This window comes from Corvus hawaiiensis, chromosome 4, assembly GCF_020740725.1.
Source record: "Corvus hawaiiensis isolate bCorHaw1 chromosome 4, bCorHaw1.pri.cur, whole genome shotgun sequence".
Lineage (NCBI taxonomy): Eukaryota > Metazoa > Chordata > Aves > Passeriformes > Corvidae > Corvus > Corvus hawaiiensis.
Genome location: NC_063216.1, coordinates 74,549,801 through 74,573,373, shown reverse-complemented (window position 1 = coordinate 74,573,373; position 23,573 = coordinate 74,549,801). Strand labels below are relative to the sequence as shown.

Genomic DNA, 23,573 nt, shown 5'->3' with positions numbered 1-23,573 from the left:
AAAATCATTATCCTACTCTGCCATGTGCAAGGACACCTTCCACTAGACCAGGTTCTTCCTCATCCAAGCTGAACAATTCAAGGGATGGGACAGCCACAGCTTCTCTGCGGAACCTGTTCCAGTGTCTCACCACCCTCACAGGAAAGAATATCATCCTAATAGCTAATCTAAACCTGCCCTCTCTCAGTGTAAAGCTATTCCCTCTTGTCCCATCACAACATGCCCTTGTTCAAAGTCCCTCTCCAGATTTCTTGTGGGCCCCCTCAGGCACTGGAAGGTTCTGTAAGATCTTCCTTCAACCTTCTCTTCTCCAGGAGGAAATAATTCCAGATCTCTCAGCCTGTCCTCATAGGAGAAGTGCTCCAGCCCTCTGAGTATCTTCATGCCCCTCCTCTGGACCAGTCTGTTTCAGACCTGGCAGTCTTGCCCATGTACAACTTGATTGTTACAGACATCCTGCAGGCAGGTTGCAGCTACCTGGAAGTGCCAGGCAGGCTCAAGGTGTCTGAGCTGCACTTTCACAGCAGCCACAGGGTGCCCAGGGCAATGGCAGTGCTGTGGAGCACAGGGACAGATATACGCTGGTGAAGCTGAAACAGGAACATGGGAATTCTCACCTTTGCTTTAGGCACTTAGGTGGGATTCGTCTTGCCTAATATATGCATTTAAAAGTTAGGGATCTAATCCCTTTGTAGTCAATGGAGAGACGTGGTAATTCTCTTTAGTATAACTAATCTCCCCTCAGTGACAATAGAGAAACCCTAGATGACTAGCTTAGACTAATTGCTCAGCTTCAAAGGTGGGATTTAACCACCTAAAACAGTAAAATGCTATCAGATTAAAGTGTAGCTTTTCACACCTATACAAAACAAATGTGATTTGAGCCTAAATAACTGCACAGAACAGCAGATAACCAACTTAGACTGCAAGTGCCTCTTGTGAGGAGAAGACGTATTTTAAATGTTTGTGCAACCCACAATAATGCACTGATTTATGCATCTTGCAGTGTTCTGTATTATGGTCACACTGCTCTGGAGTTTATTGGATTTTTTCATTTTAAAGATGGAGATGTGAGCAAGAGGTTAATTGGTTTGCATGAGATCTGACACAGGGACACTTGGTAAAATGGGGACATGAATCAAGGTTTTCTATTCCTCTCATGATTGCACTCAAGATTTTTGGTCCATTGTCCTGGACACTTGTCCACCATTTCTTTGCCACAAAATGTAGTCCGCCGCTTGGCTGGTAGAAACACTTTTTTAGTGTAGCAAAACATCACTATGTTTTGGGCTTCTCAATATTTTTTAAATGCTGTAAGCAAATGGAATGGTCAAGGAATAATTTGAACTAGAAGTACAGAGCAGAAGGCATATTTTTAATTGGTATAATTAGTTGTTGTTACTGGCTTGCCTCTGAAGTTTTGATCATTTTCCTGTGTAAATGATTGTTATTCCTGTGGCCTTTCAAGGATTTGCAGCATCACATAATTAGTTTAGCAAACTCATTGGCCATACGTGGAAGGCTTGGGTTTCCATTAAATACAGGGCAATGAAATTATTAAATTTCCACTGTATGTAATTTGTGCAGAGCATTCTGCAATATATGCATATCAGTTATGAATCTACAATCAATGTTCATATTAAATGTTGGATTTAAACTCCACAGCTGGACTTTCATCCTGAATGAAGCCAGATAGCCCTGTGCATCTGGTTTAATCTTCCCTTCAGCCATATTATTTTAAAGGCACTCCTGCTTAGTACATCTTACAATTGAAAAATAATACTCATATTCCCTCTCATCCTCAGCAGCTGTGATCACTCTGCAGATGTTGTTCTGTCAGACGTTTCATTACATGTGATAGAAAGCGTAGGTTCTTTTTGTCTGTCTGTGTTACTGCTTTGTAGATTTTCTTTTCTTTTTTTTTTATTTATTCCTTTGGCTGTAGATGAGTCCTTCCATAATACTTCACTTTATCTCCTACTGCTGCTGCTTCTCCTCCTTCTTTCTAAGTGCAGAAATGATCAAGAACTTGCAACTGCGCGGAGCCGCCCAACAGAAGCCCATTGATTCCCTACCAAAGGGCTCTGTGTGAGCCATTCTGCTCCAGCCTGAAAAGAAAGCTTTGTTCCCTCAGCTGGTAGTGTCTTAAGATGCTGATCCTTGCCATATTTTTTGAAAACTGTAGCAGTTCATCAGACTGTTTGACACTTCCCGTTCAGCTGTGTACTCTGTAGCATACCCTGGTATTTGCTGCTGCTGCTCATACATCAGCCTGACCAGCCCGAGACTGCTCTGGAGCAGCCCGGGCACCACGGTGACTTTTGCTGGGCACAAGTCATTTGGAGGTGAACAGTAAAGGAGCTGAAATCTGGAGTGCTGGTGGCCATGCCTGAAATGGTAGTAATGGATTTAGTATTTGGGGCAGGAGGTATGGGATTTGTCATGTTGGTTGAGTATTTTCCTGGCCGCCTTCCATGACTGTTCAGATATTTTTAGCATGAAGTACAAGCTATGTTGTCTCAGTTGACCTTGGAGCATGACATTTTAACATGGAATTGGTTTGACTTGCTAATCATTAAAATGATTTATTATTTTTTATTGCAAGAGCAACTAGAATCCCGGTCATGTTTTGCAGATGAAAAGGGAAGCAAATTGAAACCTGTCTTCCCTTGACTTGCAGTCCTTCATGATACCCATGTTTCCCAAGCTGCCGTCTTTCTCTCTACACCACTAAAAGTAGATTATGTCCAGGTTTGTTTTTTAATTTGTCTTTTAGTCATTTGACAAATATTATATCAGAGTGACTGAAACTAATCCCAAGGTTTCACAGTGCTCAATGAGAAGTGTAGAACAAAAGGATTGTTTCTGCCGCAAACAATTTATGACCTTAATAGAAGTTAACAGCTGCCATCAGAAAGGCAAGATCTTGCTACCAGTGTATTTATACTGGTGATTGCTCTCTCTTTGCCTTCATTCCCAGACTCAAGTTTAAAGATCAAGCCCCTAAATACCAACTTCTGTTAAGGAATTAACAGCAGTTGCACTGCATCAGGATATCGTAGCAGTCTATTTTAAGGCAGTAGTATATAGCGTAGAAAAAGAGCATCAGACCAGCCACATACATAGCCAAAAGTCCATGAAAGTTGAATTCAAATTTTGGAGTCCAGCTCAATTTTTAGCCTGACTGGACTTTTTGACAAGTTGTCAATTTTGGACAATTCGTGTTTATTGAGTTTTGCATCTCCTTAAATTAACCTGACCCAAGAGGAAATTACAGTCATTTTTAAGATGCATTTTACTGCCACAGTGGTGCAGAAAAGCTTTTGACTGAAAAGAGCATCAAGGACTTGTTGACTTTTTCAGTCTACTAAATAAGTGCCTGCTCAAGTATCTGATGTACATTTAAAAAAAATTAAAATAATTTAAAAAATAAGCCAACCATTCTCCTTCCTCAAAAGTAGCTGCACAGTTTAAAGATTTACCCAGCAGAAGCTGAAACCAAGATGTGAAAAGAAACCTCTCTTTGACTACCTTGGCAACTGGGAAGACCACAACCTGCTCCTACAAATCACATGGCAGATCTCCCAAATAGGGCCAAAGAGGCTCTTTCCCTGAAATCTGTGTCACACTATAGCTCCTTTCATACATAGGAAGTGAGTAAATCATTGAATAATGCAACATCCTTCCCCGTCTGCGAGAACTGTGCCAAAGCCAAGCGTAAGGGTCTGGGTTAAAGCAAACTCAGTTACTTGGTAACCGAGTTGTGTTTCGGAGGGGTTAAAATTGGAGGGATTTTTGACTTGTTTTCTGGGGGGGTTAAAATTGCCAAGGAAAACTGAAAACTTGAGGAGGATTCCCAGGTGCCTGCATTAATACTCCCCAGTCCCTCTGATGTGAGCTGGCAGGTCCCATAAAGCCACTCAGCCTTGAACAGGGAAAGGAAGGAGGGAGACAGCAAAAGCTCCAGCTGCGACTCCAGAGCCCCAGAAAGAGCCTCTAACCCAATTCCCTTAAAGCGCACAAGCCTCACGAGCCACAGCATCTCTTTGCCACTGTATTCACTGAGTTCGAAGGGCAAACAAAAGATCCATACCAAGCATGCATCTTTCCAGAGGGGGAAAGCTTTTCCTCATTTGCCCATAGATTTCCCCCCCTTTTTCTTTCAGTTTTATACATAGAGATATGTATGTGCATATACATATATATACACACATACATACACATTATTATTTTTGTTTTCATGGGGGAGGGGGGAATGTTGCTAATTTTTTTTTTTGGATGGTAATTAAGAGAGCTAACACCAGCTAGGCTAGAGTGAATGCAAACAAGACCCCTATAGGCAGCACAGTGCATTAATGTAAAATATGCCCAGACAACATAACTTGTCAGAGAGGATTATTTCTGCTTAGTGAATCTGCAGGGGCCCCTTTGCTCCACCACTCAGCGTCTGACTAGAGAGAGAAAGAGAGAAAGAGTAGCCATTAGTGAGTAGCTACTGTGGCATTGATGTTTGAGCGCACTTCTGAACTGGCTTTTGTTGAGAATATCGGTGCAGAAAGCATGCGCTGTCCCAAATCCGCTGTTACTATGAGAAATGAGGAGCTGCTTTTAAGGTATGTTGTCTCCTTTGTTTTAACGCGTGCATTCGAGTTGCCTGGGCCCGCTGCAACTATAACCGTGCTGTGTATTAAGTAGTTTCCCTATTTAAAGGAAAAGACAGGCATTGCTGGGTGCAAGTAGCATTTTTCACTAGTTCAGATCGCACATTTCTGTATAACGACAAATGTACGGAGAGGGCAAGGAGGGGAAAAATAAATATATTTATCTTTTCTCTTTTTGTTGTTGTTTTTCCCCTTAAAAGAGAGCTGGTATTTCTTTTATCACCTCCTTTGCAATATTTCTGCCTGCTTCATTATTATGCACTGGGCATGGAATAAGCATGGAAAAAGCTCAGGGAGACTCCATATTAGAGCTAGTGCCCTAAATACCACTTTAATTTTCACTTAGCCTATGTAAATAGTTACTAATGCTTTACCTAGTCTGTACTGCTTGAAGATGTTTTAAAAATACCTAAATACTCCTATAATGTGGGATTACACATCTATTCTCTAATAATGCTCCCAGGTTTAGCGGGGGGCCAGCATCCACTACTCTTTTCAGAGACACACAACACGCAGACACGCACACACGCACACACACACACACAGAATTACGCTGGAATTGGCACCCCGCTTTGAAAAATGTAGTCTTTTGTTTATTTGCTAGCAGACATTGTAGCATTGAATACATCTTTTGGTCTGACAATGGGACAGCTGAACAATGGTGTTGTCAAACTAGCTTAATGTGTGTCTGGCGATGAGGTGGTTTGGGCTGTTTCGGGGGTTTTTTCCTTTCCTTTTCTCAGACCCTTTTTCATTTCCCTTAATGTTTTTGTGTGTACAGTAGAATATAAAGTGCGTTGCCTGTTTTGTGGTGGTTGTTTCAGTTGATATCTGCTGCTAATAGAGCAGGGAGGGGGAGGTTTGCATCTTACAATTATGGCTATTGCATTAAGTTGCAGATTTATTACTAATCTCTCCTTTAACTGTGGTGAGAAAACTTATTGATTCTGAAAGCTTACAATACTGCTGTCAATCTGGCAAATACATACTTGCCAAATGTGCCCTTGCTTGATTTTATGCCCGATCGTATCAACTTTAAGTGCTGTTTTGAAGATACTGTTTCGAATTCTGTTTAGGTAATGAAAATGCAATAAAAATGATAAATCAGATCTCAAAGTGGGAGCCCATGCTACTTTCCATTTTTATAATCCAGCTATTAGCATACGTTAGAATTTTTAAGGTCAGACAGAATAATTTACCTGAATGATTCCTACCCCCAAATCTAACAAATTATTCATATGACATTTCTTAAATTATCTTTCTGTTTAGAGAACCATAGTTTAGCACTAAAACAGTTAAGAGTTTTGGGTTTGAATTTGGCAAAATGCTCGTGAACCTTATACATTGTGAGAAGAAATTGTTACAAAGCTTTTGAAAAATTTTGAGTTACTACTTGGACAGCAGCTTGTGTCTTAAATAAAATGAATTGTCATCACTCTGTGGAGTTTCTTAAACTGTTTAAAGTCTTCAAATACTTTACATGTTAAGCAAATGTACTGCTTTTAGTAATAAGTTTAATGATTTTGTGAGAGAAAAGATATATTTATCAGTGGCTTCTGGTTTTTGCTTTGATCAATTAATAGCAGAGATTTTGTGCTTTTTTAAAAACTGGACTCTAGAGCATGATTTATATGGGTTGAGGGGTCTCTTGGACCCCTTACTTAAACCAAAAAGACATTAAGGATATATTGGTAGCAGTCAGAGCCCTCTAAAGCATGTATTTCAGCACAAAAATGTTTTGTGGGGAGACTAAATACTTCTATGCTGTTTTGCTTTTTTTTTTTTGTCATTGTATCTTCTTCCCTTGAGTCTTGAGATGGTGTAAATCAATAGCAAAGAGTTTATGTGAACAAAAAGGTAATATCACATAAAATACTTGAGAAGCCAAGAGGTTATGGATTATCAGGTAGTACTTGCATGCTGTGTGTTGCACATAAACATGAAGAAAGCAAGGATGGTGTTTAATATAATGGGACCATGACATAATTCACTTCCTTAGGAGAACTTCTTTTGAGACAAGCATTAACTCATTCATAACTGCTCTGCTCCACCAGAACTGGAGGGGGGAAACAGTGGCATGTTTTTATAAAGTTATTTTTTTATCATGTCATGTTGCAGCAGCCTGAGCTGCTGCCCTTTGTGAGTGACAACAAAGTGAGTCCCTCACTCTCAGTTACGTGGAAATGCCCCTTTAGTGATAGCCCAGAGAAGCATGAATGCCACATCTGTAGCAGCCACCAACAGGCACCTGGGCAGCAAAACTAACCACTACTTTTAAGGACTATTCAATACTAAAATTGTTCCTTAAGCACTCTGCTCACAGGTGAGTTCCTACCAAACTTACCGTAGTTTCTATGTTTTCAGATAAAATGTTACGTAAAATACATATACTATGATTTTTTTTGTCTTGAAAATTACTTTGTTCTTTTCTAAGGGTATTTTCTGACATTGCATTCACATCAAAGACTGATTTCTGAATTAGTTTGTGTGAATCCTGCTAAAAAAAAAAAAAATCTCTATGCATATTTACTGAAATATTGCTTTTTGAGCCATAAAAATTATTATTAACATCAAAGGTGAAGCAAAGCAGTAACACAAGTAATTTCTGAGCTTGTTTAACAAAAGTATTGGCTTTTGAAACACTGTGTAGGTTTAGAGATCTTATGCCTGAACATCGGAGGTGTCCTCAGTGCTGCCTGTTTTGAATCTCACCCGTTCACAAAGCAATGTGGTGCCTCACAGTTGTCAAACTTGGCAACATCTGTTTCCACAACAGAGCTAAGAGAGGTAATTCAGGCTCTACATGAGTTGTTATTTGCTCTTGCAATGACCAGGTGTGATGTCAAAACGAACACCCTCAGTCCTACCTGTTAGAGAAACGGCAAGATAAGTCTTTGCCTGGGACCTGGCTTTCCATGCTTCCACAGGGAAATGGAATTGAATTATATTCATTTATTAGCCCGGAGTCTTTGTGTGTATTTCTTTATTTATTTACTTACTTTAATATTCATGAACCACAATCATCAACATGCTAATATTTTCTTTGTTAAAATAGAATGAGACTGACGTGTTTCTGTTATCAAATTTAAGTATGAAGGGATTGAGACCCGCCCTGCAGATAAAGACTTGGGGGTGAAAAGCTGGAGGTGAGCTGGCAATGTGCACTTACAGCCCAGGAAGCCAATTATATTCTGGGCTGCATCAGGAGAAGGGTGGCCAGCAGGTCAAGGGAGGTCACCACGCCCTCATGAGATTCCACCTGTGGTACTTTTTCCACATGTGGAGTCCTCAACAAGTCTTCAACATGGAACTGTTGGATTGGATCCAGAGGAAAAATGGCCCACAAAAATGGTCAGTCTGGAACACGTCCCCTAAGGAGACAGGCTGAAAGACTTGGGGTTGTCCAGCCTGGAGAAGTGAAGGATCCAGGGAGATGTTAGAGCAGCCGTTCAGTACCTGAAGGGGGCTTATAGGAAAGATTTTTTAGCAGAGCCTGTTGCAATGGGACACGGGATTGGAGCTTTAAACTAGAACAGGGCTGATTCAGACTAAATATAAGGAGGAAATTCTTCACAATGAGGCTGGTGAATCACTGGAACAGGTTGTACTGAGAAATGGTGGCTGCCCCATCCCTGGGAACATTCACAGTCAAGCTGGACACGGCTCTGAGCAGCCTGATCTACTTCAAGCTGTCTCTGTTCATGGCATGGGGGTTGGAACTAGATGACCTTTAAAGGTCCCTTTCAACCCAAACCATTCTATGATTCTATTCTATATGAGATTGCAAACTATACCTTTGGGGCTGAAAAACAAAGCGAGTGTTCAATTAATATTCATATCTAGAAGTTTTACTGCAAGTGTAGATTGTGCTTGAATACTTAAGAAGTCATTCAGGAGTGAATCAATACTAATTATTGTAATCAGGAGGGTTAATTAGCTGAAGATGCTGCTGATGGAAAGTTCACTGCTTACAGCCCTGAAAACACCTAAGTTGATGAAATCTGAAAGCAATATGTCTAAGAGGACTTTGTGCGGAGAGAAACGTTTGGCTTTCCTTTGGCATTTCAAGAGCCAGTCATTTCAAAGGGGAAACATAGCTTGTACTTTGTATTTTGCATGATATTAATTCAGAGGGTAATAGAAGATGCAACTAAATCTGTCATGAAGATATTTTGTGGTAGTCTCTCAATAAGTGCAAGTACCATTTTGGATAACCTGTACTGTTTCTGCTGCATTCATTTGTAGATTACCATAAATTAATATGGATAATCTTATGCATTTGAAATCTGGTTCCAGCACTGTTATTTGGATCAGTTGGGGTTTTTTTTCTCCATTTTTGTCCAGGCACAGGCACTTTACATGGTACATGTACATAAATTACACGTGCTCTGTTTCTAATACACACATATATCTGTGTGCACGCATACACGTGTGCACTTAAGTTTAAACATTTTTCATTGAGGGTGTGTTTTTCTATAATCCTGTGCCCTCAAAACTCCCACTCAGTTTCCATCTGCAAAACAGTATTCAACTACATATGATTCAGAGGACAGTTACTGAAGAAGCAGTTCAGGAAATTTAAGTAAGATGGTAAGGAATAAAGACTGAAAAGAAATGACTGAAGAAAATCCTTTTCTCTTCCCTCAATTAGAGCAGTTGTGTTTCTTAAAGTGAGCATTACTGAATTAAAAAATCCAGCTGTACAAAATCTTTCTCACAAGTGACTTGCAAAAAGATTTTATATTTAATGCTGGGTGTTTGGGTTTTGCTTTGCTCTTTTGTTGTTGTTAGGTTTTGGGGTTTTTTTTTTCCTTTTCCCCTAGTTGTATCTATTAAGATTATAACCAAGACAAATGTCTGGATGTTAATTCAAGAAAAAAAACCAAACCTACAAAACCGCCCCTCTCAGTCACACACACACATAACCCCCCCAAGTCAAGGGATGCTTTCAGAGGAGAGAAATTCTATTTCAAAACACATCCCTCTTTCTTTTCTAATGACATTAGAGATTATCACGTGCAGGTGCTATTTATCTTTGCAACTGCTTTCCTATGACTGTTTTACTGCTTCCAACACATTTACTTGTATGTCAGCCATAGAAAAGGTAACTGAAAATGGCAGCTGTTGAGAAAGCATGTCGCCATGCCTGGAATGACATGCATTATCAGGGCAGCAGGAGTTGCTGGCTCTACAGCCCATTTCTACTTGACCTGCGGAATGATTGGCTGCCTGGGATGGTGATGAATCACTGGAGTTTATGAAACAAGACTGCTGGCATCCTCACAGAGGAAATAAAAATGGGATTTTTTTGTTTTTTCCCCCTCTAAGAGTCTTGCTGTGGTAAAAATCTTTTTTTTTTTTTTTTTAATGTTTTGTTTTGCTTCTTGCTTCTGTGTTATTTCACCCTGCAGCAGAAGTAAATGTGTCAATTAAAGCCGCTTTAGTACTGTTCTTGGCAAGCTAATGATGCACTGAAGGTTAACTATCTTTATTGGATGGAAGTGGGCAGGAATTCTCCCAAATTTTGTGTAAATCTTGATCTGGACTCTAATTTTCTCATCTCTCACTCCAGTCTTTAGACTGAGATAGCATAACTAGTAATCAGCTCAAGCAGGATGTGAAAAAGGATTTCAGCTGTTCTCATGCACAACTTTATTTTCTCTGATAGTGTAAGGATCAGTGACCATTCTGTGGGCTAATATCAATCAGATCCATCTTCAGCATTTCTAAACTAATGACTAAAATGACATTTCTGGAAAGCACCGACTTCCAGATTTGCACTCACTTTCTAGGTTGTTCGTGAAATTATATTGTGCATTAAACCCACATTACTGGATTAGGCTGTTATGAGCCTCTGCTTGTAGGAAAGGACCATGGGGCTGTAAATCTGCCAGTGCACTGACAAGGCTGACACAGCGTGGATCACAAGCTGCCCTGTAAAATGCAGCCAAGTAAAAATCATCCTTCTATTTCAATTAAAACACCCAAAATTTTGTTTGGGGGTGGGGGATGGAGAGAACTACTTGCTTGTCTCTCCCTGTAGCATACTCAGTGTGCTGATGTGTTACCCTGCATCCATTATTTGGGTTAAAACAACCTATTTTTAAGTTAACTCTCTCTGATTCAAAGGAATAAGATTACCAATAAAATTGCTCAGGAAGTTTTAAATACAGCACTTATATGAATATAACGCTTTTTGCCATTACATGAGAGAGGGTTTTTCTCAACTCCGATGCTTTGCTGCCCAAGCTTTTTCTCCACTAGTTTTGAAAAGCAATTTGCATGCTCACGTCAGCTATTAGACTTCTCCACCTTCCTCCGAATAATTCAGCTGCTGCTGGACACTGCAGAGGCTGCAACACTATTGATATTTAAGGCACAGCCTTCCAATGTCCCTTGTGAAAGAGAGGAGGGCAAACTTTAACCAGCAAGAAGGGCAGCACAGGGAACTGTTGCTTGTGCCCTTCGGTGTGTGAGGGGTAAATGCTGTCCTTGCTCCTGAGTTCCCATGGCAGCAAATCAGCAGGTCAGCCTCAAGAGCAGCCTTTGAGGATGCCAGACAACAGTCTGTCACCAGAAGGAAGAGAGAGCAGAGAGTTTGAGGAAGGGGGAAAAATTCTGGAAAATCAGAGAGAGGATAGGGAAATTACAAATAGAGGAGTGAAAAGTAAGGGTATTCAAACACAGATCATCTGGAAATTGAGCCTTCCACGAGTAGATACCTGTGGATGATAGCATAGCTGTGCTACAGAGAGAATTTAAAATTCAAATCCTGCACCTGCCCTCCCTGGAAGCTGCAGGTCAGCATCTGAGGAGTTGAGGGCCTCTAGAGAAGAAACAAAGAATTATCAGAAAACTTAAAATTTTAGAGACTCTAAATTCAACAGTACAACCTCTTGATTTCATTTTCCTTCTGCCTAAAAAAGATCTATCTTCTGCTAAACTGTGAGGAAGAAGCTCACTCTGAAGCTTGAGAATTTGCCTGCATCATTTCAGCCCACATTTAATTTTAATGAGAGAGTTATATAACCCCCTTTAAAAATAACAAAACACTAACAGAACTGCATTGGCAACACCAGGTGTTCTGCAGTGCTGCTCCAATGAATCATATGGAGATTTGTCTGTGCACGGCTGATGAACATACATTAAACTCAGTTAACCCCCACCCCTGAATAAAGCAATCCAAAGTGACAAAAATTTTTCCTAAAGAGCCCTTCTAACAAAACAATGCCAAATTAGATGCCTGTCCCAGGAACTTCATGGTTCCAGCATTTTTCCCTCACAAAGCTTTTGGATCAAGCGGTTGAGTTTTTCTTTAGAAGCTGCAGATGAATTATTGTGATCTTTCAAAGTGAAACATTTTATGTTAAACACTAAGTTGGGTTAAATGTTTTGGTTCAGAAAACAAAATTAGTGTTCCTGCTTGTTGTACTGAGCCCCAAATCCCTGAAATTGTTAAGAACACCACATTTAACAGGTATCTCTGGGAGAAATAAACATGTGACTTCATCAATGTTCCTTTCAGACATTTGTGGAAAAACTGAATCAGTGACTTGAGCTTGTTAAACATCTCGGTTCAGATTCCATTCTTGAGTCCAGGAAGTCCCTCAGCCACCAGTTGCTGGAAGGTGTGAAGGATCACAGTGCACTTGCCATACTCATGCTCTTTCTCTTTCCACCCATTATCAGAGGCAGGGTCATGGACTAGGTGGACCTTTTGATCTGGTTTATGTGGCAGTTCTTACACTGTTCATTTAAGGGGGAAAAACCCCAAACCAGCAAAACCAGGCATGGTGCAATTTTCTGCACATCCAAATACCTTACAATTACTGCAGGAGCCTTCTCGTTATGTCCTTCATGTCTGATATTTAATGGTTTCTGTCTGGGAAACAAAGATAGCTACTTTGCATATTTTCAAGGCGATTATTGTTTTTGAGGATTGACATGTAAGCTAGGTACTTCATGAACAAATTAAAAAAGAAGTCCTGTGAAATTTCCTACCTTAAAGATGCCACAATTTGAGTTTAAGGTGAAATCCAATCATTTGCAGTGCAAAAGAGAGAAAAACGTGGTAGAAGTGAATGAGAAGGGAGGATGAAGGTTAAGCTCATAAGGATCCTACTGCTGGAAATGGAGTGCAATAGGTTAATGCAGATATTGTAATAAACCCCTCTGATGTCTTTACATTTTGTTTTTAAAAATAAGTCTTCTTTCGGCTTCTTGTCTCTTTTGATATCCTTTACCCACATTTTTTCTTTGCTGATGCCACATTAGAACTTCACACTTACCTTTGCCCGTGACTTTTGGAGTTGGAGATGCCCTCCAGCATCACCTCCTGATCCAGGACATCCTCACCATCCGCTTCCCTAGTCCTGCATCTCTCCCAAAAGCCAGCCTCTCCAGATGGGCAAAAATCTCCAGAAAACTCAAATTTATATAAAATGAGAGAGCTTTTTGAGTCTCCATTAGTTCTTCCTGTGGGTGTAGGTGGCAGGGAGGAAGGTTTTTTGTTACAATGGGATTTTTCCTCTGCTCTTTGAAGGCATAGGTAGGGCATTTGCATATTGTGTGGATGGAGCAACACAGACAAGAGCACGAGATGTGTGATTTCCCCTATCCTAAATCATACAAGTTTATGGGTTTTCACATGAAGATAATATAATAGCCAAATCCAAGAATATTCAGTTCCCTCTTCCAGAGTTGTTTGGAAAGGTGTCTTTTTTTACCATAACTAACATGTCTGCTCTCTAGCAGGAAATCAGGTCTGCCCAGGGCTTGCAGTACCGCAGTTTCTCTCGTTTTTGGGTAGTGGTTGTTGATAGTCAGCAGGTGAGAAGATAAGGTAGTTCATAAAAAAAAAGAAGAAAAATGAAAAAAACAGTCAATGTTGCCAAGTCAAGATAAGACTGGGCTGACAAAAGCTTTGGTCTTGTGTCTATATGCACAAGGCACTAACACAAAGGTAACACCTGTGGATCAGTAGCAATGCTCTTCAACAGGACTGCAAATAAATAACAGGACGGTAAGACTTGGTCTCGCAAAACTTTTCTTGTTACTGCTTTACTTCACTATTCTCTAAATGTAGTGCTGAGCTCATGAACAGTCCAACTGGAGCACAAGGTACTGGGCAGCTTCTGCTCAGCACTACACCTGTGCAGGATTGGATCTGAGGATGATGACTGACCATCCCATGTGCCTTGGTGCTGTTCACAAAGGAGGGTGTTCCTCCAAATTAAAGGCCTTTCCAAAAACCCCTCCATTCCCTGTAGCATCTGCTTTGTGCCGTGATGTGTTGCCTAATTGTTTTCGGAAAGATTGAGTTATTACCCACAAAATCGAACAAAGGCCCTTTACCCACAGTGGGATGAAATCACTTCATCACTGGTTTAAAATAAGAAGGGGGAAAAAAAAGAGAAGTGAGTGGGAAGTTTTACTATAGCAACCAAGTTTACATAATATCAATGTGCTTCAAGTGAAAGCTCTAGAAATGCTTAATTTGAGGTACCTTTTCACAGGGATAATTTTAAATGACGTTTATTTCTGAAGATTACCAATGAGCTACAGTAGCCTACGGAAGCGGAGGGGGCCTCACAAGAAGCTAATATTTCAATACTTAAAATTCATTGATCAGCTTTACCCAATATTTTAATTTTCTTTTTAAAAGGGTTTCAGTTATATGCAAGCTATTTTATTTCTCAGAATGAGTGGAACACTGTTGTGTGTTTGGATTTTACAAAATCCCTACTGAAAGGTTAAGGCTTCATAATGCAAAATTTTATTCCAATGTTAGACATAACTGACAAAGACAGTTTTACTCCAGCTAATCAAAACCTTCACAAATGGTAAGTTGGCATAGAATTTGGGTCCATTACTTTTTTTTTTGACTCAAAGAAATGCACCACTTTTTGCTTTAGTTGTTAATGATTTTTACACCATTCTATAATTCTGCCTAAGTGTTTGTGTCACTTGTGCTTGTGTTGACGAAGTCACTTGTCACTTGTGCTTTGCTTTGCTTTTTCTTCAGGCCCCCTCCCCTTCTTGCCCTTCCAGAAGTCTGCTACTAAGAGTTAAGCTGATGGGCTCCCTCCCTTATAGGCAGGTAGGCTCACATCCCATTAGACAAACCAAAGTGCTGTACTGTCTGCTCTTAGTCACGCCACTACTTCCAGGTTCATGGCTTGCCTAGAAGGTTATTTCTTTGTGAAAGATACCAAACACCTCGTTTGCATTCACTAACCCTAGCTGGACCAGATTCCTGTTCCCCCTCGCATTAGTGGAAGATCCTGAGTGATTCCACTGGAGTCATTTGAGCCCGCTCCAAATTTACACCGCCATCAGTGAGCTCTGCTTCTGCTGCCTCTGTTAGAAACTTGCTTTGATGCCAGAGATAAGCTGAATCCCGAGCATGTTCATTGGCTTAGGGGGGAATAAAGCAGAGCATTTGAACTCTCTTCATACTGCCTTGCAGGCTTGGGAGAGAGTGAAGTCATTCAGAAACTTTCCCTTGAAGTGCTTCCAACAGTAGCATTTCCTTGGCCCAAAACTGGGGGGCAAGTTGATTAGAAGAATGGCAATTAATGGGTGAGGAGGGGTTCTGGAGAGGGGACGTGATGTGAACTCCACACTGGATCTGGCTCTGGAAGGATCTGGAAGGGAATGGGGTGTCTGCTCTCTTTGTCACTTGCTGTATGAAGCCACAGGCAGTGATGTCAGAGTGAGCTCATACACACAACAAGTCACTGCTCAGTGGCCTTCTGCAGATGAAATTTTTGTGGGGATTTTTTGGTTTGTTTTCTTTTTTCTCTGAAGAGATGTGTGATTTTCAAAGGTTGAGTTGTTTGGAGAAACTGCGTGTAGCTCTGTGTTTGAAAAGCCGCTTGAACAGTGACTAATCTGCAAAGGTGAGGTGGAACTGCTTCATCTGCCCCACTCAGACGGATGGAGAAACTGAGGGACAAAGGGTAAACAAGCCAAACAGGGTCTGGGCCTCTCAAATGAGGGGAGGAGGGATAGGAGGCAGCATTTGTAGCTGGAATAGGATTAAAGCTCAAGAATTGATGATTCCAAATTCTTGGTTCCGCCCTCAAACTGCCATATGCTCCACCAGTTGAAAAAGCTTAATATTGGCGGGTAGCAATAATGCAGCTCCTCTAGGCCAGTGTTTAGAGCCATTGTCTGATTTATGCTGTGAAAATTAATGCAGCTCCACTTGCTACTCTCGCTCCCCATTTCCCTCCGTACTGTAGCAACACATCAGAGATTCCATTTTTCCCTTAATTTTTAATAAAAGTTGCTATTTGCACACATGTGCTGGTCAAGAAGCTGGCATTAATGTAACAAATAACAGAGCTGAGCCTGTAACTGTGTGAAACATTCAGGGTTTTTTGTTTCTTACCACTTACCCTCTGCCATCGAGAGTTAATTCATACGTAGACACTACATAATTTATGTTTGAGAACCAAATTATTCGAATGAACTTTTTCCCTCTAAGCTCTCCGTATCTTGGTATCTTTCATGGAGAGGGTTTCTTTTTGCATTTGACCCTGTTCCTGCTTCTAACTTTTAAATGGCAAAAGCAAATGTGCTCTGAAAAGTGTGTTACACTGTAGTTGTTAAATAAAGCAATAACCTATGCACTTGTAATGCTTTCTCTATGACCTACTTACATACTACTTCACCCTCCTTATAGTATGATTAAAAGCTGCTTTGAATCCACTATTCCCTCAAGGGATTTGAGGCTAGAATTTAACAAACTGCTGAGAAGGCTTAAGTCAGTAAGAGGGCTTCCCTACAGCTTCTTCCAGCTAATTCACATGTAATTAAAAGGAAAATAAATATTTCAAAAGAACATACGTTTTAATGAAGCATTTTTAAGCACTTACACCTTGCAAAATGGGGCAAATTTATAAGGATCTCTCTATTCCGTATGCAGATTTTAAGCAAAATTATTTGTGATCCTCTCCTCCTCCCTCTTTGCATCCTGTGTGAAGCGTGGATTTACTTTTCAGTCAGCAGCAGTGGGACTGTGGTCCTTAGAAGCGACAGGCTGGTGAGACTGAAGTCCCTTAGATTTAGCATGTACCAAAAAAACTCATGATGAAGAGGTGCAGATCCAGCCGCACAGGGTGAAGTGGGGGTGGAGACTTCTTAGTTAAAAGAATATCTTCATCCTCACTGAGCTGCCTGTATTTCTCCTGAGCTGAAACCTGTCCCTTCTGCAGTGGCAAGATTTTGAAATTGAAAGTTAATCCAACTCTGCTCTGGGCCGGATTAACCACCATGGAGGCCTCAGATCAAAAACCAGGTGGCTACATCCAGCTGGAGAAAGTTGTGCTGGTTTTTCCTTTCATTTGGACTTTGCACTCAATTTTTTTATCCACTGTATAGTCAGTCCTACACTGTGATGGATGGGTGGCATAAAGGAATCACCATGAATTTAGAAAAGAGGAGCCATAGCTTTGCCTTGTGCCTTTCTACGTGGATGTTTAGGTGCCATGGTGATGAGGACAGTATGCGAACATATAGAGCAGAGCAGATTAATAACACTATAGATATCTGTTCAGGATTGCAGCTGTCCTACAGGGATTATGCTGAGGGCCAATTGAACCTTTTCTTTCTTTAGACTTGCAAAGTAGGCAAAAATTTTAGCAGCCTGAGGGGTTTTTCTTCCTTTTAACTGTTTAAAATTGAAAAATCTCTTCGTGCAATAAACTGGACTCTAAACATTTGCCCATTCTGTATTTTTTTCCTATGAAATCAACATTGGTCAAAATTTAAATAAAACTTGGCCTGACTGATAACACAGTTTTTATGGGTCAATTTAATTTTTATATTAGCATGCTCTTTGAAAAGTTTAAGCATAGTAGGTTTAAATTTGCATTTTTTACTTTTTGCAAGTGTTATCCATAACAAATCAAATTATAAAACCTAGAGAGAGATTCAGATGGAGAAGCACACACAATGGAGAGGAACGTTCTGTCTGTCTAGACTGCTCAGATCATCCAGTAATCTTCGTAAATATGTTAATATTCTTTTGCCTGGAGCGGCTTTGTATTGAAGCAAGTAGGTCTTGAAGATGGAAAGGAAAATTTATACAGATTTTCAGGGGGCGGTGGTGTCGGGGGGGGGCGGGGGGGGGGGGCTCCAGCTACTTGTATGTGTGGAATTTTGTGTGCGTCTTGGTGGTGACACTTCTGAGTGCGGCCAACTCTTAGAGCAGCGAGGTTGGGAATGGGTTTTTGGGAGGTTACAGCCATGAGAAAGGATTTGCCGTCATTAGTTATTTAAATCCTTCCTTCTGATCAGTGAGGACAGAGTTACTACCAGCCTCTCGCCAGCCAGTAACATCACTCTGAGCATTTAAAAGACTGCCAAGGTCTGAATGGCAGGAGTTTGAGTGGAGACAACGTGCACCCAGAACCTGACCAAACCTTCCCAGTGTTCCCAGTTTGGCTCCGGCCGCACTGGGAAGCGCCGTGCCCGTGCGAACCGCTCGCGTGTGCCGCCGGCAGTGCCCGCCCAGGGCTGTCCGCGGCGCGGGGCCGCTGCCCGGCGGGGCTCGGCTCACCCCGCACGGCCGCGGGGGCGCGGGGCCGGGCAGCGCTGCGGAGGCGCCGGGCGGGTCCCGCCGCCCCCGGAGCCGGGCCGGGCGGAGCCGCGGAGCCCCGGGCGGGCAGCCCCCGGCCCGGCGGCGGTAATAGGCCTCTCCCGGGGCGGCGGGGGCGCAGGGGTTAACGGGGAGCCGCAGCGGGGAGATGGCTCCGCCTCCCCGCTCAGCACCTGGCGCTCCACCGACAGTTGCCTCAGCAGTCGATTTCGGAGGGGATTGGCGGAAAAAACCGAGAGGGGGAGAGAAATGTGACAACTGCCGGGGCTGGCGGCTGCCGCGGGGAGGCCTCCGCACCTGTGCCTGCCGCTCCGCCGCCCGGCGCAGTTGTGGGATCCGCCGCGCCCCGCCGCATCCTCCCGCCGACCGCCGCGGCGCCCCCGGAGCCCAGCATGACTTCTTCGTTCAAGCTGGATTTCCTTCCGGAGATGATGGTCGACGGCCGCTTGCTGGTCTCTGACAGAATGTAAGTGGCGGCGGGGCTGCCGCCGGGTCCCCCCCGCCCCGGCTCCGGGTACCGCCCGGCACCGAGCCCCCGCCGCGGGGCGCGGGGCTCCGGCCGGGTCCCTCCCGCGCCGCCCGCCCTTGCGCGGGAGTGGAATGGGGACTCGTACTCCCAGCCCCCCCTTCCCAGGTCACTTGGTGGTCCCCGTGTCGTGCCCCCTCCCGGGGTGTCCCGCAGGTCGGTGCCGGCGGGCGCGGGGCGAGAGCGGGGGGTTATCGGCTGCCGCTGATGATGATGCAACGTGGAGAAACGCGCATCGGTCGCGCGTAGCTGAGCGCTCTCCCTCCGTGCCCAGCGAAGCCCTCCATAGACACCTGTCCCCTGCACCCAGCCCGGACCCATCCGTGTCTCCTCACCCCTTCCCGGAAGAATAAAAATGCCCCTGCAAAAGCTTCATCAGTTTTCAAATTCAGATGAAATACTAAGCATCCACTGGGAGTACCAGGCAGAACGCAAGGATTTGGCTTTTTTTTTTTTTTTCATACCGTCCCCGACAGCTGCCTGGTACAGCGAGTGTTAATTAGGGTGAGGATGGTTGTTTTACGTGCAGTTGAAGTGGGGATGAGATGTATTGGAAGGCGCTGAATGCTGGAATTTCAGAAGGAGAAGTATTCCCCTAGCCCGGCTCTGCTCTGTTAATCTCGATCTGAAAGTTTCTGTTATCATCCTCTTGGGCATTGCCAATTGAGAGGTATTTTCAGGTAATCTAAGCCTCGTATGAAAAAGTAAAAGCTAGAAATTATGAAATAGACATCTGCTGAAAGATGCGAAGTGTGAGGACTGTGCTGCATTTTTTTACAGTATCCAAAATATCTTTTATTTTGTTGCTTTTTCTTCTTTCATCAGGATAACAAACGTGGTTTAAGTTACATTAGAATGAAGCGAGAGGCTTTGGCATTGACTCTGTACTGAAGCTGTTCTGGTTGAGGCAGCGCTTAAGTTACAAGTGTAAATAAACCCGTGTGTGCAGCAGAGAGTGTCACCTGCAATTCGCACAAATCAAGTTGCATACTGTGCCCCCATCTGAGACTATTCAGACTTTTATTGCCTTTTTTACTGGCAACCAAACTTTCTCTAAGGTGGAATGCTTTCCCTTGCACCAGCAGTGTTCTGCATGGAGACATTCAGTCGTGGCCAGTTGTTCAGACAGCTGAGATTTGGCGAGTGTGTGGGAGAGGAGCAGGAGTCGGGGGGGAAGCTACTTGGTGCAGATGACTTACACTATTTTTACAGTCCTTGAAGGACAGTGAAGCGTGTAAATGCTGCCTCTTGTCTTAAATTTGTGATCTTAAATTCGAAAGAGTTCTGTGCTGTGTTTTGCTCTTCCCATTGTAAAATCCCGGGTTTTATTGGCATTAGTCAGTTTTGGTAAAAGTATTGTCAATTTCTCCCGTTTTGCAGAAAAATTGCAGCGGTTTGACCATTAGGGTACAAAGTAGCAGCTGAATCTTGGTATCTCTTGCTCTGCAGCCCTCTGTAGGGACCTGCCACAACCGAGCATTGTCTTGTCTTGATCATCTCAGCTTTGATTAGACTTTCTACCTGCTGTCCTTCCAGACAGTCAGAAAAGATCCTGCTAACAAACATCTCCAAGCTCAAAGGCGCTATTAACTATGGCTGATGATGCCCTGCTGTCACTTAAGCTTATATAACTTTATCTCCAACTTGCCCCTCGAGGTGGGGAAGTACCACGTCAAACTCTTTCTTCTGCATCACTCTCTTCATATTCCACTTCTCTGCGAAGCACCTATAATATATTTTAACACAGCTTGAAACACAGTGTTCATTAGATGCAGATCCTAATGTGTGTCCAAAGATACAAAAATTAGTCTAGAGAAATGTCAGCTCCTAAGTGGATCTCAAAATACAGAAGTTTGATAATGGAGTTGTTCAACACACACATCCTTGTAGGGTTAGTGCTGGTTGCTCATGCATTTTTCAGGGGAGGGGTGACTAAGTAATCTCTTGAAGGAAAAAAACTTTACCTCCTGTATCATCAGTGGTTGTGATGTGATGTGCTTCCTCGTATTAACCAAACCTTGCTTTGCTGCTGATCTCAGTAATTGTGGAGATGGTATGAAAGGATCATGTGTCATGCATGCAAATTAATATTGAGGCTAAATTGCCAACAACTCAGGGAGCTTCTATTCCTAACAAAAATAGTCTTGAAACTAAATGCTGTGTGTGGGAGCTTTGCTGCACTGCCTTTCTAAAACTCTGTCATTCACTGTTTAAAACCATCTTTTATCTTGTCCTTCTTAGCCAAGTGGTGACATACATTTATTTGCAAGTCCCTAGCTCTCTGAACTAATCAGTGCTGACGAGGATGCAGTTTGATTACGCATCAGGGGTCAGGGGCACACGAGCACCTGCCCCTTTAGCTGCCCCCCCAGGCGAGCGGCGAGCCGCCAGCAGCATTAGCAGGGTGGTGCGGAGCATCCGAGAGCACGCTCTGAGTTACCATGCTGCACAAAACTTTTAACCTTGCCATCTGCTCCAGCCATTCCATGTAGCTCAGTTCAGTCTTTAGCAGAAAGGAATTTCCTATTTTAGGGTGAGGCAATTAGCAAAATATATGTATAACACTTCTCTTTCACAGCACAAATTGGCAAAACTAGATTTTTTTTTTTTTTATATGCCGGTGGCATATCAGATGTTTTGGGAAATTGGTAGCATACAATACCACTTGCACTTCTTCTCTGCACATTTAAAAATTCTTTGGAAAGGGATTTATTTTCAGAATCATCCATTCTTTCAACAAGAGAGAAAAAGGGAATTTTTCCAGGAATAACTTTCAGTGCATACCTAGTGTGGAAGTTAACTACGAGCTTGATAATTGCAAAGTTAAAATGCTTTTACCTCTGTGAGAACGTTAATGCCTCTTAAATGTTGCTTCCTTTCAAATTTTCCTGCTGTTACTATACTGCTAAACGGAAATAAAATAGAACATCAGATACATTGAGCATGACTGTATAATTAAAAGGTATGCATGGTATCAGTGTACCTGGCTAGTTACTGAATGGCAATTTACTAGAAAAAATTAATTAGTGACATGGCATTGGAAAATAGATACTCTAGGATATGAAGCATAAAGATGCATGAACTTCTGTTCTTGAGGGCAGATGGCAAGCTGGATGCTCTAACCATGGTAAATGCCTGCAAAGAGCCCTGCTTGGTTAGTGCTCTGGGAAGGATCAGGAATTGTTTGACTGCTGTTGTGCTCTGCGGGGAAGAGGCAGTTCTGAGGAAAATACATAGATGTATGTAGGTGAAACATATAGATGTAATGTGTGTGTGTGTATTTGGAGAGGGTAGGAGAGGGTTAATGGTTACTAAGTGAGGTTATAAAATCTGAGTTCAGTGTAATTTGCTGATTTCACTGCCTTACATGTACATGCCAACTGGATGATTGTGAAGTGGTTGCTTTGAGGATTAAATACTCATCGTTGTAACCCCCCCATGTTGATTTCTGCAGTACCAATGAAGGTTTTTCCATTCCATGTTCCACATTTCAGTGTCTGGTATTATCTTTAATGTAAATGAGTATAAGTGTTTGTTACTAATGAAACAAACTCAAATTTTACTTTAATTTTTGGTAGCTGGACATAATGCCAATAAAATACATCGTGCTTCAACAGTGCTCATGCAACTGCATGGGTTACAAGGCAATAATGTAAAAAAATATTTAGCCTTTGAATTTCTTTCTCTTCTAATCCAAGATGAAAAAAATCAGATATACATGCAATATTCTGATTAAAAAGCCAGTGAAGATCAATTTTTGATACTTTTTGTTTGTACGTGCTCTTTAGTAAATAAGAAATGTCATCATTCACAGGGCATGCTTGCACTTTAAAATCCAGAACTTCCTTTTCTGCACTAAACCTGCAATATAGGACTTTTTTTAGCAAAAAACTGAAGATAACAAATTTATGTTTTTAAACTTCATTGCAGGGAAACTCAACATCCTGTCAAAAATGATTTTTCCACTATCTGGTCTTTTTTGTATCTGTAATATCAAACCATGGTTTGCTAACTGAAAATAGATAGTTGGGTATTTTTAAGACCATAGTCTCATCCTTATACTAGTATTTTATTCTAACTTTGATTCAGTAATAGCTTTATTTTAAGTATTATGACTTTTACTTAAGTTGCTTGCATGACAGATTCCTTGGGCCACTACTGAGGAAAAGGAAAGCAAAAAAAAGAGGAAAATTTTTGGCTGTTGCCAAGGAGCTTCAGAAAGCTTTGGAACGGAAAATAAATCTTTGGATGTCTATTAAGTAATTACAATTTCATGGTGTCCTTCTCCCCATCATCTTTTCTAGAACCTCATTCAGAAGTTAACCTACGATAACTCTCAGCACATCAATATTTAAATATATCTTTCACTTCCTATGATACGATCTCACAAGTTTTAAGCCTCCCCCACACGTATTCATCATCCAAATTAATCATCAGTTATGATTGCTCTAACAACTTTGATAACTCTAAATATTTCATTGGCATTTTAGGATGTTTGATATCTTATGAGCATTTGGACTGTTCAAATTTCATGATTAATTCATGGATTAATATAAAAACATTTGACCAAACCGATACAGGGGAAAGGTGTACAAAATCTTTTCATTTTTAAAAGCACCTGGAATACAAAAAGTACACTTTGGCAAGACAACACTCTACAGAGAAATCATTGTTTTGTGGTTTAAGTGTATAAAAACAACTTTCCTTCTAAAGTGGAGAGGTGATGTTTTGGTTTTCTTTTTCTCCGTTTCCACACACTGCGTTTCCTATAGTGGATTAT

The 23,573-nt window shown here is 41.8% G+C and overlaps 1 protein-coding gene across 11 annotated transcripts in view; it reads left to right on the top strand.

The window, feature by feature from the left end:
- The window catches only part of CELF2 (CUGBP Elav-like family member 2), a 551,223-nt gene that overhangs the window by 285,889 nt on the left and 241,761 nt on the right, over positions 1-23,573 (top strand). For 2 of the 11 annotated variants that reach the window (XM_048302009.1, XM_048302011.1), the window contains exon 1: positions 18,448-18,733. The exons of 5 other annotated variants lie outside the window; for them this stretch is intronic. In XM_048302009.1, the coding sequence (XP_048157966.1) occupies positions 18,660-18,733 (74 nt within the window). In that variant the 5' untranslated portion in view covers positions 18,448-18,659. Of the gene's footprint in view, positions 1-4,378; positions 4,614-18,447; positions 18,734-23,573 lie in introns of those variants that run through there. 4 more of the 11 variants (XM_048302006.1, XM_048302005.1, XM_048302007.1 and 1 more) reach the window with 4 other exon arrangements.